The sequence below is a fragment of the Syngnathus floridae genome, chromosome 5 (assembly GCF_059516105.1).
Source record: "Syngnathus floridae isolate MCC-2025c chromosome 5, RoL_Sflo_1.0, whole genome shotgun sequence".
Lineage (NCBI taxonomy): Eukaryota > Metazoa > Chordata > Actinopteri > Syngnathiformes > Syngnathidae > Syngnathus > Syngnathus floridae.
In genome coordinates, this window is record NC_142417.1 from 16,478,006 (window position 1) to 16,493,077 (window position 15,072).

The 15,072-nt window shown below is 40.3% G+C and overlaps 1 protein-coding gene across 1 annotated transcript in view; it reads left to right on the forward strand.

The window, feature by feature from the left end:
• Nucleotides 1–15,072, forward strand: part of LOC148398415 (multiple epidermal growth factor-like domains protein 9) — a 60,479-nt gene that overhangs the window by 19,396 nt on the left and 26,011 nt on the right. Inside the window, exon 3 of the mRNA XM_088375496.1 lies at nt 12,602–12,741. Within this exon, the coding sequence (XP_088231622.1) occupies nt 12,602–12,741 (140 nt within the window). The remainder of the gene's footprint in view (nt 1–12,601; nt 12,742–15,072) is intronic.

Consider the following 15,072-nt stretch of genomic DNA (forward strand, 5'->3'; position numbering starts at 1 on the left):
TAAGTCGCACCAGCCATAAAATGCCCCAAAAAGTGAAAAAAAAACATATATAAGTCGCTCCGGAGTATAAGTCGCATTTTGGGGGCAATTTATTCGACAAAATCCCACACCAAAAACAGTCATGAACGAGCAACAACAGGCTAAACGATAGCAACAACAGGCTAAACGATAGGTATGCTAACGTGACAAACACAAACAAAGAGCTGAGAACGGGCCTGACGTAACATATAGAGTGATTAAGGACAACTATTACATGAATAACATGTTTATAAAACCATCAGTGTCACTCCAATTCATTAAATAGCAACAACAGGCTAAACGATAGGTATGCTAACGTGACAAACTCAAACAAAGAGCTGAGAACGGGCCTGACGTAACATATAGAGTGATTAAGGACAACTATTACATGAATAACATGTTTATAAAACCATCGGTGTCACTCCAATTCATTAAATCCATCAATCGTTCAATACGATAGCAACAGGCTAAACGATAGGTATGCTAACGTGACAAACACAAACAAAGAGCTGAGAACGGGCCTGACGTAACATATAGAGTGATTAAGGACAACTATTACATGAATAACATGTTTATAAAACCATCGGTGTCACTCCAATTCATTAACGTAACATATAGAGTGATTAAGGACAACTATTACATGAATAACATGTTTATAAAACCATCGGTGTCACTTCAATTCATTAAATCCATCGATCGTTCTTTGTCAACAATGGGTGCGCACGGCTGAGGGCGCTTGCACTTCGAAATATTCCACAGGCTCATATAACGATAGATAAACTATATTTCAAATAACTATAATACAAGCCAATAATATTATCAAACCATCCGTGCACTTTAATTCCATTAAATCCAACGATCAAATTCCTCGTCCTTTGTCAACATCGCCGCGCGTGTGCCCTGACGTCAGCCCCGTCTTTATTCCACAGATCTACTATATAACTATATTGTAGCGTTAATAAAGTACAAGGATAGACGTGGGTTTGGTAAACGGCTCTTTATTAAACAAAACAAACTTCCAAGCGTGTGGCGGCGTGGACTTCCAGACAGACCGGGCGTGCGTAATGGCCATGTCCGAGCCCCGCGCACCGTTCGCGGACAACCACTCGGCCGAGCGCCGGCCCCCGACTCAGTAGAGTAGGACCGGGCGTGCGTAAAAGCCATAATAGTTTTTCAAACCTTCTATGTCACTCCAAATACTTAATTCCTTCAAACTCTTTGTCCTCCGTGTCACTTAGAAATGATCACCGCTAATGATGCCGATCGTCCTTGTGTGGGCACGTTTGTATGTAAACAACCGCCGCGCCGCGCTACTGACGTCACTTGAAATAGTAATCCATTGGTACATCACGGTTCTCAAAACTTTCTTTCTGCTGCTCGATTACTGTTTTCAGCTGCATAATTTACAACTTGAAGTTTGTAACCTCCAAAATATGAGTTTCTTTTTGGTGCCATTTTTCTTAAGCCCACCCAGTTGATGAGTCACGGCCAACAGTGAAATTTAGAGCGCCCTCATCCAGTTTCGTCTGAAAATATATATTTTTTTGGTTGTTTTATCAAAGTCAAAGTCTGCTTTATCGTTGATTTTTTTTTTATATACTAAGACACGCAAAGAGATTGAAATTACGTTTCCACTATCCCTTGGTGAGATAGTACACATATGCATACAAGCAACACAAAAAAAAACCAAGAAGGCACAAACAATGAATAAATAAGAGTGTTGAATAAATGATAAATACACAAATAATAATAAATAATAATAATAAATATTATAGGAGCAAAAATGGAGCAAGTGTACATACAGCAGACAGTGGACTTGGATATGGTGCTTTAAAGTGTTAATTGATTTATTTGATGTTTTCTCTATTTTTTATGTTTTGAATATGTTCAAGATAAAGATATAAAAGCATGTGAAGTGATCAACTATACTAAAAATAACATGGGAAGTGGTCAACTATACTTGTAAGTGATGTCTTAATGATCAAGTAAAAATTTGTGAAAAAAAAAACATATATAAGTCGCTCCTGAGTATAAGTCGCCCCCCCACCCAAACTATGAAAAAAAACGCGACTTATAGTCCGGAAATTACGGTAATTGTTATTTATATTTTTGAATTTGCTCCACTGTCAATGTGAAACTATGTCCTGTTTTTGATTGACGGGATAGAAACAAAATCATGTTTTTTTTTATTCAATTCATCAAATCACCGACAGATTAATAGATTATGAAAACAAATTGCACGCCTTGTTTTTTCCTAAATGTAAACTGACAGTGGTTTTACCTAATTCAGTTTTACTGTAGTCTGGGAAACTTTGAGTAACAGTCGCTTGAAAAAAAATTGCTGTACTGATTTATGCTGGACATGTTGCCTTTCAAGTGAGCCAATGCATACCTAGTCATACAGATAAAGGTGCCCATCCCACCTTCTGATATAAAGTACAATGATGGATGGAGTAGCTGTCAACAGTAGTGAATTTAAGTAGAGAGTTAAAATGAATTAAACAAAGCAAGTCCAGCTGTTTCATTGTGGCGAAAAGGATCATGCAGAGCTGCCAAATGTTATGGATTGTCAGTATTTTGTTACAGAAGTTACTGAATGCCTATTTGTTTCAGCCGAAAGGCTGATTATTCCAGGTACTTAAAAATAAATCCACCGTCCAACATTAGCACCATCACAAGCCACCAAGATGCTGGCCAGTACACATTTCATAAATGGATGTGATGAAATTAACACTACCGTATTTTTCGCACTATGAGGCGCACTTAAAAACTTAAAATTTACTCAAAAAACCACAGTGTGCCTTATAATGCAGAGCACCTTATGTATGGATCAATTGATAAATTTGTTGATCCATTCTGGTTGTACACAGTGCTCTGCCAGAATGTTTAAGTACGTTTTAGTACGACTAGTAAATTACAAGGTTGCATCGCTTCCCAGCATTACGGCAACCGTGGTCAGGGGCGTCACTGAATAGCTGTTGTACCCGCGAGGCTATTTCATTTCAAAATAGGCTGTTCCGTTAATGTTTTCAAGTACGTTTACGGATCAATATCCAACGCAATCATAAATAAGCAGCACCAATGTGTTAAATCAGTCTTTAGTCGGTTCACTTTTATGGGAGAGAGTTTGAGAAACGTGATTGTTTACAGGGGGCTGCCACGACAGTTTGCTGAGGCTCATGGGAGTCTGCGAGCTAAGGCTGATGGAAGTTTGCGGGTAGCTAATGCTATAATGATAGCTGCGATACGCACGAGGCTCTTTCATTTCAAAATAGGCTACTCCATTTATGTTTTGAGTAAATTTACGGATTTATATGGAAGGGAAACATAAGTAAGCAGTACCAAGGTGTTAGATCAAACTTTCGTCAGTTCCGATCATTTTAAAGGAGATAGTTTGAGAAACGCGATTGTTTACAGAGGGCTCATTGGTTATTGGCGAGTGGATGCATACCGCAACCCTAGTCAACCTCAGTTTGTTGCAGTATAGCTTCTGTTTTATGCGCCTTTTAATCCGGTGCACCCTACATATGAAATAATTTCTAAAATAAAAAATTCAATGAGGGTGCGCTTTATAATCCAGTTTGTTGCAGTACAGCTTCTGTTTTATGCGCCTTTTAATCCGGTACGCCCTATATATGAAATAATTTCTAAAATAAAAAATTCAATGAGGGTGCGCCTTATAATCCAGTGCGCCTTTTGGTGCGAAAAATACGTTACATTGAAAACAATGATAAAATAATTATAACGCCTTTCTTTCATTGCTGTTCTTGCCGTTTTGCGCTGCCCCAGCTCTCCGCGAGCTACAACTGGCTAGCTGATGTGGCTAAACATGTTGGCGAGCCACAAGATCACTTTGCATCAGGTGTCAGCAAAGCACAAGTCCCTAATCATAGCATTTGTAGCAGTGAATAAGATGCACTTCTGATTAGTATCGTGATTATGAAATGAGGATAGCAAGAAAGACGGAGAAGTTATACAAATCGCAAATCTATCATCACTGACAAGGAGACGTGAAACACTGGAAATAAGTGATTTGACGATATGTTAGTTAGGTCATGTAATAGTGGAGAGCAATCCGCTTTGAACAGCAAAATAACAGGTCAATCATTAAGTGTGTGAAGAAAAAAATAATACAAAATACATAGGACAGGAAATGAATTACACCACCTCACTGGGACAATAAGCCAATGAAAATGTGAAAAGTCTGTTAATATTATAAAGATACTTATAATACTTTGAATTAGATTACCTTAATTAGTTACATCAGCTGCAAATTGGCATTGTTTTCATCAGCATTAGTGGATATCAGAAATAGAAAAATGCATATTAAAGAAGTACTACAATGCACTAATTAGAAACCAGAATTTTGTCAGTGCTTAAACTGCCTAATCCAGTTATGTTATTTGTTTGCAAAATAGAATGCTGTGTTTAAAATTTGACTTTCAAGATCTGATTAACCTGATTTAACACACTTGCTTTCTGACTACAGTTAAAAACAGAATGAGTAAAAAGCTAATTTAGCCATAGATGTATTTGACAATTGCACGCTGCAATCTGAAATACTATACCTTGTTTCAGACTGCAATGGCGTGTGTCATTATAAGGATGATGCAATAAATACATTATAATAAGTATTGAAGCCAAAATTTATTAACAATTGTGGTTATACGTCATGGTTATGGTTTATTGTGGTGAAAGTAGTATTTTGTGCATTTGAGCAGTAGGCGTAATTCTTTTACATAACGGTACATAACATGTAAATTTAAACAAAACGTTATAAAAGTTCATTTCTTTCGGTTGCCAGCAAAGGGCACATCTATTTATAATGTTGTCATCATTCAAAATTGAGGAAAAAAAAGACTGCTTTGACTAGATGTTTCCCACATGGTTTGGGGCAATGGATTATTTCCTATATTGTTACAATATAATTATAATTTTTGGTTGGATGTATTTTATTTGTGCAAGTATCAGTGTGACTTTTAAGCAAATTATTTTGTTTGTTTGTCTTTTTGATACATGATGGCCACAGTGCATACGCCCAACTGACTTTGTGATGTACTTAACATTTTGTTTTTGTTTTGTTTATATCCTCACCTGAGCTAGCCATAATTTGTTGAGTTGCGTGATCAAAGATGCCTAACCAAGTGGCTAACACACACAAAATCGAGCTGACTAACCCCTGTCTGTCTTTGTTATGTATGGGGGGCCCAGATGGCAAAATCCTAGTTATTTAAAAAAAAAAAAAAAAAACATAAGATGAAAAGCAGCTGACTTTCCAGTGTGTATTTCATGCCATCTTTTTATCATTAGCCATTTGGACGTGACCAGCCTGGACAGGCACGTCTACTGCTTTTTTCACTCACAGTTTCAGAGGAGTCATGATAAAATATTTCTCCTTCTCTTTGCCGTCGATGATACAAATCGGTGGCGCCACCATATATAGAAAGCAAAAAAAGACAAATAAAATGCAAAATACACTTGTGGGGGTAATCCTGACCTCACTGCTCTTGTGCTTAATATACTCTTTTAGATTAGACTTCACACCCAGTGATACAACTACACCTGCTAAATGTACAGTACCTTCTGTTCAGTCTGAGTCATTCCCAAGGTAATCAAACAAAATATTTCCTCACCATGGAAAAAGAAAGCTTGTAACAGAACACTGATCCAGTACTGACTAACAAGCATGGTAAGTGACGCAATCCATGGCATGCTCAGTCATGTACAGACCTTCCACTTTTATGATCCAAACACTATCTCACTGGGCATCATGCTCCATAAACAAATCTCGCATCGTAGTCATGGAGATGTTGTTATGAATGATAGACAAGAGTACGCTCTGCTTCCATTCATCTTTGAACGCAGCTCGCACTAGCAAGTACACACACTTTCACTCCGTTTTTGGTGCATTCTGAATATCCAAACTGCAAAATTGAACAACGAACGGTTACACTTGAACTAATGTGGGCTCGGAGTAAATTTACTTTAAAAAGAAGATATTTATATTTTGTTCAACTATTCATTTAGAGGGAAAATCTCAGCTGTAATTGTTATTGAAGCAGCATTTGAAAAATGAGCCTGGAATATAAGTCACTTCCGTGTTTATATTCACAATTGCACCTTGCTGTTTTTGCTATACCAAAAAGAAGTGTCATTTCACATCCACTACAGTCGGTGGCAATAGCGCCCTCATATGCCAGAGTGTTTTTTTTTTTTTTACACTAAGCATGCGCACACACAGCACAGAACTTCAAGGATGCATTTGGAAATACAATCCAAGCGCGCTCTCGACACCCAAGTCCGAGTCAGAGCGGCATGCTGGACAAATGGAATGTGTGCAATCAAGACGTCAGTGTTGTGGGCTGATGGGGGATTTAAATGACCTCATTCATCATTTGTATACCATAGATACAACACAAGTTTGTATGATATCACCTTTTGGGAAGTGAACAAACTCTCAAAGGACACCATGTAAAATTATTTAACAGTGAAGAAAAGGTGAAGAGAGATAATGATGCAAACTTTCACTATTAAAAAAAAACCTTAAAGGACACCATGTAAAAATATTTAACAGTGAAGAAAAGGTGGAGAGATAATGATGCAAACTTTCACTGTCAAAAAACGTTTTTGTTTTTTTTTACTTTTTTTGTATTTCAGGCAAATTTATGTGCTTTTATTCTTTTTTGTGACAGACTGAAAAACAATAATAGTATTCATTGTTATACGTTGAGGTACAGTACATTTCTTTTTTTTTTATTATGTTAATATGGTTGCTATATTATGCAGACAAACATATAACCGTTTCATAAATAATATTTATAATCATGGCAGAAAGTTGAGGAGGGGCTGGATTTTTTTTCTGGTAGATTTTGCAATGTAAAGCCATTTGTTTGGAAGTATCCATTGTGTGAACATGTGTTCTTATCACATAAGCTGTTAATACAGGTCAGCAAAAGTATCATGTGCTTCATGTGGAGGAATGCCCCCCCCCCCCCCCCCCCCGCCAAACAGCTTTAAGCTTTTTGACACTCCCATTGATAAGCTGTTTCCATCACAAGGTTTGTAAAAGGGGAAGTGGGAACTAAGTCATAAATAATGAATTGTATATACAGAGATTGTGCTTGTGACCATGTAAGTGCTGCAGAAGCTTGCATTGATCCGCCATGCCAATACTGATCAAAGTCAAAGTCAGCTTTATTGTCAATTTCTCCACATGCCAAAGACACACAAAGAAACCGAAATTTCGTTCCCCCCTATCCCACGGTGACAAGACATGGCCCACAACAGACAAATAAGTAAACAAGTATAACAACAGCGTGCTGAATAAATAATGAATAAATAACACAACATATAAATAAATAAGAGGAGCAAAAAAAGGAGCAAGTGAGCGTACAGCAGACATTCCAGAAAATAGCGCAACAGTGCCGCACGCTACGCAGAAGGGGGTAGCGAGTTCAGGGTCCTAACAGCCTGGAGAAAGAAGCTGTTGGCGAGTCTGGTGGTGCGGGAGCGCAGGCTCCTGTACCTCTTCCCAGAGGGCAGAAGGTCAAACAAAGAGTGAGCCGGGTGACTCACATCTCTCGCAATCGAGGTTGCCTTGCGGGCGAGATGGGAGGTGTAAATGTCCTTCAGGGAGGGGAACGAAGCACCAATAATCTTACCAGCCGTATTCACTATGCGCTGCAGGGCCTTCAAGTTCTGTTCAGTGCAGTTACCACCCCAGACAGCGATGCAACTGGTGAGGACGCTCTCAATGGTGCCACGGTAGAATGTAGACAGGACTGCCTGAGGAGCACATGCACGCCTGAGCTTCCGCAGGAAGTACAGGCGGCGCTGAACTTTCTTTGCCAGTGACGAGGTGTTTGCGGACCAGGAGAGGTCCTCACTGATGTGCACCCCCAGGAACTTGGTGCAGCTCACCCTCTCCACCACAGCACCGTCGATGATCAGCGGCAGGTGTTTTGTGTGACCCTTCCGGAAGTCAACAACGATTTCCTTGGTCTTGTTGACGTTCAGCAGGAGGTTGTTGTCCCTCCACCACGTGGTCAGAAGGTCAACTTCCGACCTGTACCGAGTCTCGTCGCCCTTCGTGATGAGACCCACTAGAGTCGTGTCGTCAGCAAACTTCACTATGCGGTTGTCGCTGTAGGTCGCAGTGCAGTCATGCGTCAGCAGGGTGAAGAGCAATGGACTGAGCACGCAGCCCTGGGGGGCCCCCCGTGCTCAGCGTGATGCTGGCGGAGATTTTGTCGCCAACACGCACCACCTGAGGCCTCTAACAGAGGAAGTCCAGTAGCCAGTTGCAGAGGTAGGTACTGAGGCCCAGCTCGTCGAGTTTGCAGATGAGTCACTGCGGCACAATGGTGTTGGTCTGAGAATGACTAAAGCACAACGACTTACAGCATATTGGAAGTGTTTGAAGCGCCACCATTAATGTCAGATATATGTGCCACTTTTTTGCTTCCACTCTATTGACATTGTTATAACAGCTCTGTGATAATGCTGTCTAAAGCTCATCACATCAAATGTTCTAAGACCTCCTCCAACATAAGTTACTCTAACAAGCCTACATTTTATTTATTTGATGTTTTTAAAATTATTAATATAGTCACTGCAGCATAAAAACATGTACCGTATTTTCCGGACTATAATTTTGGGTGGGTCCCAGACAGCCAGGACAAAAATTACCGTATTTTCCGGACTATAAGTCGCTCCGGAGTATAAGTCGCACCAGCCATAAAATGCCCCAAAAAGTGAAAAAAAAAACATATATAAGTCGCTCCGGAGTATAAGTCGCATTTTGGGGGGCAATTTATTCGACAAAATCCCACACGAAAAACAGTCATGAACGAGCAACAACAGGCTAAACGATAGCAACAACAGGCTAAACGATAGGTATGCTAACGTGACAAACACAAACAAAGAGCTGAGAACGGGCCTGATGTAACATATAGAGTGATTAAGGACAACTATTACATGAATAACATGTTTATAAAACCATTGGTGTCACTCCAATTCATATAAATCCATCGATCATTCGATACGATAGCAACAGGCTAAACGATAGGTATGCTAACGTGACAAACACAAATGAGGAGCTGAGAACGGGCCTGACGTAACATATAGAGTGATTTAGGACAACCATTACATAAATAACATGTTTATAAAACCATCGGTGTCACTCCAATTAATTAAATCCATCGATCGTTCTTTGTCAACAATGGCTGCGCGCGGCTGAGGGCGCTTGCACTTCAAAATATTCCACAGGCTCATGTAACGATAGATAAACTATATTTCAAATAACTATAATATAAGCAATAATATTATCAAACCATCCGTGCACTTTAAATCCATTAAATCCATCGATCAAATTCTTCGTCCTTTGTCAACATCGCCGCGCGTGCGCCCTGACGTCAGCCTCGTCTTTATTCCACAGATCTACTATATAACTATATTGTAGCGTTAACAAAGTACAAGGATAGACGTGGGTTTGGTAAACGGCTCTTTATTCCACAAAACAAACTTTCAAGCGTGTGGCGGCGTGGACTTCCAGAGACGATAGCTCCACGGCAGAGGACCCGGCGTGCGTAATGGCCATATCCGAGCCCCATGCACCGTTTGCGGACAGCCACTCGACCGAGCGCCGGCCCCCGACTCAGTAGAGTAGGACCGGGCGTGCGTAAAAGCCATAATAGTTTTTCATAGAACTTTTTCTTCTATGTCACTCCAAATCCTTAATTCCTTTAAACTCTTTGTCCTCCGTGTCACTTAGAAATGATCACCGCTAATGATGCTGGTCGTCCTTACGTGGGTCGCGCCGCGCGGTGCCCATTCACTTGAAATAGTAATCCATTGGTACATCACGGTTCTCCAAACTTTCTTTCTGCTGCTCGATTACTGTTTTCAGCTGCATATTTTACAACTTGAAGTTTGTAACTTGCAAAATATGACTTTCTTTTTGGTGCCATTTTTCTTAAGCCCACCCAGTTGATGAGTCACGGCCAACGGTGAAATTTAAAGCGCCCTCATCCAGTTTCGTCTGAAAATATATATTTTTTGTAGTTTTTTGTTTTGTTTATTTGGTTGTGTTATCAAAGACAAAGTCTGCTTTATTGTCGATTTTTTTTTTCATATACCAAGACACACAAAGAGATTGAAATTACGTTCCCACTATCCCTCGGTGAGATAGTACACATATCCATACAAGCAACACAAAAAAACCCAAGAAGGCATAACAATGAATAAATAAGAGTGTTGAATAAATGATAAATAAACAAATAATAATAAATAATAATAATAAATATAAGAGGAGCAAACAGACAGTGGACTTGGATATGGTTCTTTAAAGTGTTAATTGCTTTATTTGATGTTTTCTCTATTTTTTATGTTTTGAATATGTTTAAGATAAAGATATAAAAGCATGTTAAGTGATCAACTATACTAAAAATAACATGGGAAGTGGTCAACTATACTTTTAAGTGATGTCTTAATAATCAAGTAAAAATTTGTGGAAAAAAAACATACCGTATTTGCCGGTGTACAGGTCGACTCGGTGTATAAGTCGACCCCCTAAAATTCGACGGAAATTTACGATTTTATGATATATCCTTTGTATAAGTCGAGCTCAATTGTTGCATTATATTAAACTTCAAAATTCAATATGCGAAATTTATTGACGAAATGTGTTCAAATTCCGAGAGGCCGTGCGCATGCGGCTGTTTATAAGCACCGCGGAGGAGATCGCGGCCGGCGAGCTCGCGCACGCCGCCCGGCAGCAACGGGAGGCCGGAAATAGCTCCAAGCCGAGCGGATCGGCACTTTATAAGCACCGCGGAGGAGATCGCGGCGCCTCATTTGACTTCCAGCGGCCGGCGAGCTCGCGCACTCGCCCGGCACATCCGGGAGGCCGTGCGCACGAGCCAAGTGGCCGAAAATAGCCCCCGCCGAGCGGATCGGCTGTTTATAAGCACCGCGGAGGTGGTCGCGGCGCCTCATTCGACTTCCAGCGGCCGGCGAGCTCGCGCACCCGCCCGGCACATCCGGGAGGCCGTGCGCACGAGCCAAGTGGCCGAAAATAGCCCCCGCCGAGCGGATCGGCTGTTTATAAGCACCGTGGAGGTGGTCGCGGCGCCTCATTCGACTTCCAGCGGCCGGCGAGCTCGCGCACCCGCCCGGCACATCCGGGAGGCCGTGCGCACGAGTCAAGTGGCCGAAAATAGCCCCCGCCGAGCGGATCGGCTGTTTATAAGCACCGCGGAGGTGGTCGCGGCGCCTCATTCGACTTCCAGCGGGCCGCGCACTCGCGCACGCCGCCCGGTTCAAATTTTCTAAGTGCAACGCACAATGAGATGCATGAGAAACGGCCTTGGTTACCATCACATTTGAAGCGATGAATACGAAGTTAAATTTTATGACTCGGTGTATAAGTCGAGGTCGATTTTTTTCGGTCGATTTTGGATCGAAAAAGGTCGACCAATACACCGGCAAATACGGTATATAAGTCGCTCCTGAGTATAAGTCGCCCCCCCACCCAAACTATGAAAAAAACGCGACTTATAGTCCGGAAATTACGGTACATATTTTATCATGCACGTGACTTTCAGACATACTGTACTTTGTTTAATTCATTTATTTCTCTGTTCCTTCAGTTTTGAAACATCTGGTGTGTGTATGTGTGCGTGCGTGTATGTGTGAGTTCTTCCAGTCTTGTGTTTAGGATTGCCCATGCCCCACTAAGCATCACCGCCAGCCTCTTAATTTGCATTAAGTGCAGTTATTTAACAAAGCCCCATTTGTATGAAGATACATAGTCGCAGAAATTGCTTCCAGTCACTTGTGATTTACTTCTATTGTTTTGAAGCCATTGTGTGTATGTAGTAATTGTTTTTGAGTGCATTGTCTGGATTGGAGAGTTGATCAGGCTTGACTTGGCATTGTGCTTGTTCTTGTCGTAGATTACTTACGCTGATGTGTCATTGAGTCATTTCATTTTATTTCTAATTAGAGTCTCCTTCGTCTCTTAGAATTCACGACCCACAAAGCGCTGAAAAGATCGGATTCTATGAAAGAGAAAGAAATTCAAATGTTGGGGGGGTGATTTTTAGAGGTGTTGGATTAGTTATTAGTGATTAATTATAATAATGATTTTAAAGTGTATTTCTGGATCTATTTAATGGTAACTCAAATGAGACATTGATTGGTTTTACTTTAACTTCTAAACACTGGAAATTCTTTAGTAATTTATTTGTTTTAAATACCAAGCATTGCAAAGCTGCTTCTACAATAGTTACACTAAATTTGTTGCTGCACACATAGATTAGAAATGATTGTTGTTTTTTTTCATTCAAATCTGTGCTCTCAACTCTCAGCTCTCAAGTTACGTGCATGTCCCAACACGAATCCCAGTAATTCCAGTTCTATAGTGCTACACCCTTGGCGAAGGGAGAAACAAAATGTAAATTTAAAATAAATTTAAAATAAATGCAGTGTCATTATTTTATATACTGTTGTACTATTACCGGTACTTTCCTTTTCATACCTTGTACTGTGTTCAGAAACTATATCTGCCCTATTGCCCTTTCAGCTCAGGGATATGTGCGTGCAAGGCAGGAGTGTATGGACCCAAGTGTGACGAATGCCACCCAGGTTTCTTCCACTTCAGCAGCACTGGATGCCAGCCCTGTCAGTGTCACAATCACACCAACTACTGCCATCCACAGTCAGGTGAGTCTGCTGATAAGGAAAATTGCAATTTCATCTTGAACAGTGATTCTTATCTGGTGTGTTGGAACCCAAAAGTGCGTTGCAGACCCATTTTGGGTGGGTCCCAGACAGCCAGGACAAAAATTACCGTATTTTCCGGACTATAAGTCGCTCCGGAGTATAAGTCGCACCAGCCATAAAATGCCCCAAAAAGTGAAAAAAAAAACATATATAAGTCGCTCCGGAGTATAAGTCGCATTTTGGGGAGCAATTCATTCGACAAAATCCCACACCAAAAACAGTCATGAACGAGCAACAACAGGCTAAACGATAGCAACAACAGGCTAAACGATAGGTATGCTAACGTGACAAACACAAACAAAGAGCTGAGAACGGGCCTGATGTAACATATAGAGTGATTAAGGACAACTATTACATGAATAACATGTTTATAAAACCATTGGTGTCACTCCAATTCATTAAATCCATCGATCATTTGATACGATAGCAACAGGCTAAACGATAGGTATGCTAACGTGACAAACACAAATGAGGAGCTGAGAACGGGCCTGACGTAATATATAGAGTGATTTAGGACAACCATTACAAAAATAACATGTTTATAAAACCATCGGTGTCACTCCAATTCATTAAATCCATCGATCGTTCTTTGTCAACAATGGCTGCGCGCGGCTGAGGGCGCTTGCACTTCAAAATATTCCACAGGCTCATATAACGATAGATAAACTATATTTCAAATAAGTATAATATAAGCAATAATATTATCAAACCATCCGTGCACTTTAAATCCATTAAATCCATCGATCAAATTCCTCGTCCTTTGTCAACATCGCCGCGCGTGCGCCCTGACGTCAGCCTCGTCTTTATTTCACAGATCTAGTATATAACTATATTGTATCGTTAACAAAGTACAAGGATAGACGTGGGTTTGGTAAACGGCTCTTTATTCCACAAAACAAACTTCCAAGCGTGTGGCGGCGTGGACTTCCAGAGACGATAGCTCCATGGCAGAGGACCGGGCGTGCGTAATGGCCATGTCCGAGCCCCATGCACCGTTCGCGGACAGCCACTCGACCGAGCGCCGGCCTCCGACTCAGTAGAGTAGGACCGGGCGTGCGTAAAAGCCATAATAGTTTTTCAAACCTTCTATGTCACTCCAAATCCTTAATTCCTTTAAACTCTTTGTCCTTCGTGTCACTTAGAAATGATCACCGCTAATGATGCCGGTCGTCCTTACGTGGATCGCGCCGCGCGGTGCCACTGACGTCACTTGAAATAGTAATCCACATCACGGTTCTCCAAACTTTCTTTCTGCTGCTAGATTACTGTTTTCAGCTGCATATTTTACAACTTGAAGTTTGTAACTTGCAAAATATGACTTTCTTTTTGGTGCCATTTTTCTTAAGCCCACCCAGTTGATGAGTCACGGCCAACGGTGAAATTTAAAGCGCCCTCATCCAGTTTCGTCTGAAAATATATATTTTTTTCAGATGTAGTTTTTTGTTTTGTTTATTTGGTTGTTTTATCAAAGACAAAGTCTGCTTTATTGTCGATTTTTTTTTTTCATATACCAAGACACACAAAGTGATTGAAATTACGTTCCCACTATCCCTCGGTGAGATAGTACACATATCCATACAAGCAACACAAAAAAACCCAAGAAGGCATAAACAATGAATAAATAAGAGTGTTGAATAAATGATAAATAAATAATAATAAATAATAATAAGAAATATAAGAGGAGCAAACAGACAGTGGACTTGGATATGGTGCTTTAAAGTGTTAATTGCTTTATTTGATGTTTTCTCTATTTTTTATGTTTTGAATATGTTCAAGATAAAGATATAAAAGCATGTTAAGTGATCAACTATACTAAAAATAACATGGGAAGTGGTCAACTATACTTTTAAGTGATGTCTTAATGATCAGGTAAAAATTTGTGAAAAAAAAACATATATAAGTCGCTCCTGAGTATAAGTCGCCCCTCCACCCAAACTATGAAAAAAAAACACGACTTATAGTCCGGAAATTACGGTACACAAGTTCTACTTTGGATTTTTATGCTACACTACAGAGGCATACCAAGAATATACTGTAATTAGGTAAACGTAAACAAATCCGTTGCAGCTCAGCCTCTGGTAAGTAATACGACAAATTCGTTCTAAACTGCTTTTGAAAATATAATGTCGGCGGCTATTTTTAGACAAATCATGTTCTTTATTGTTCTTAACCTATAACAACCTATGAAAACACGACACGTTCCAAGAGGCTTAATGTAAGCAGAACTGTTCATGCGTCATTATACAGTCGATTAAAATTGCTAAGGGTTGA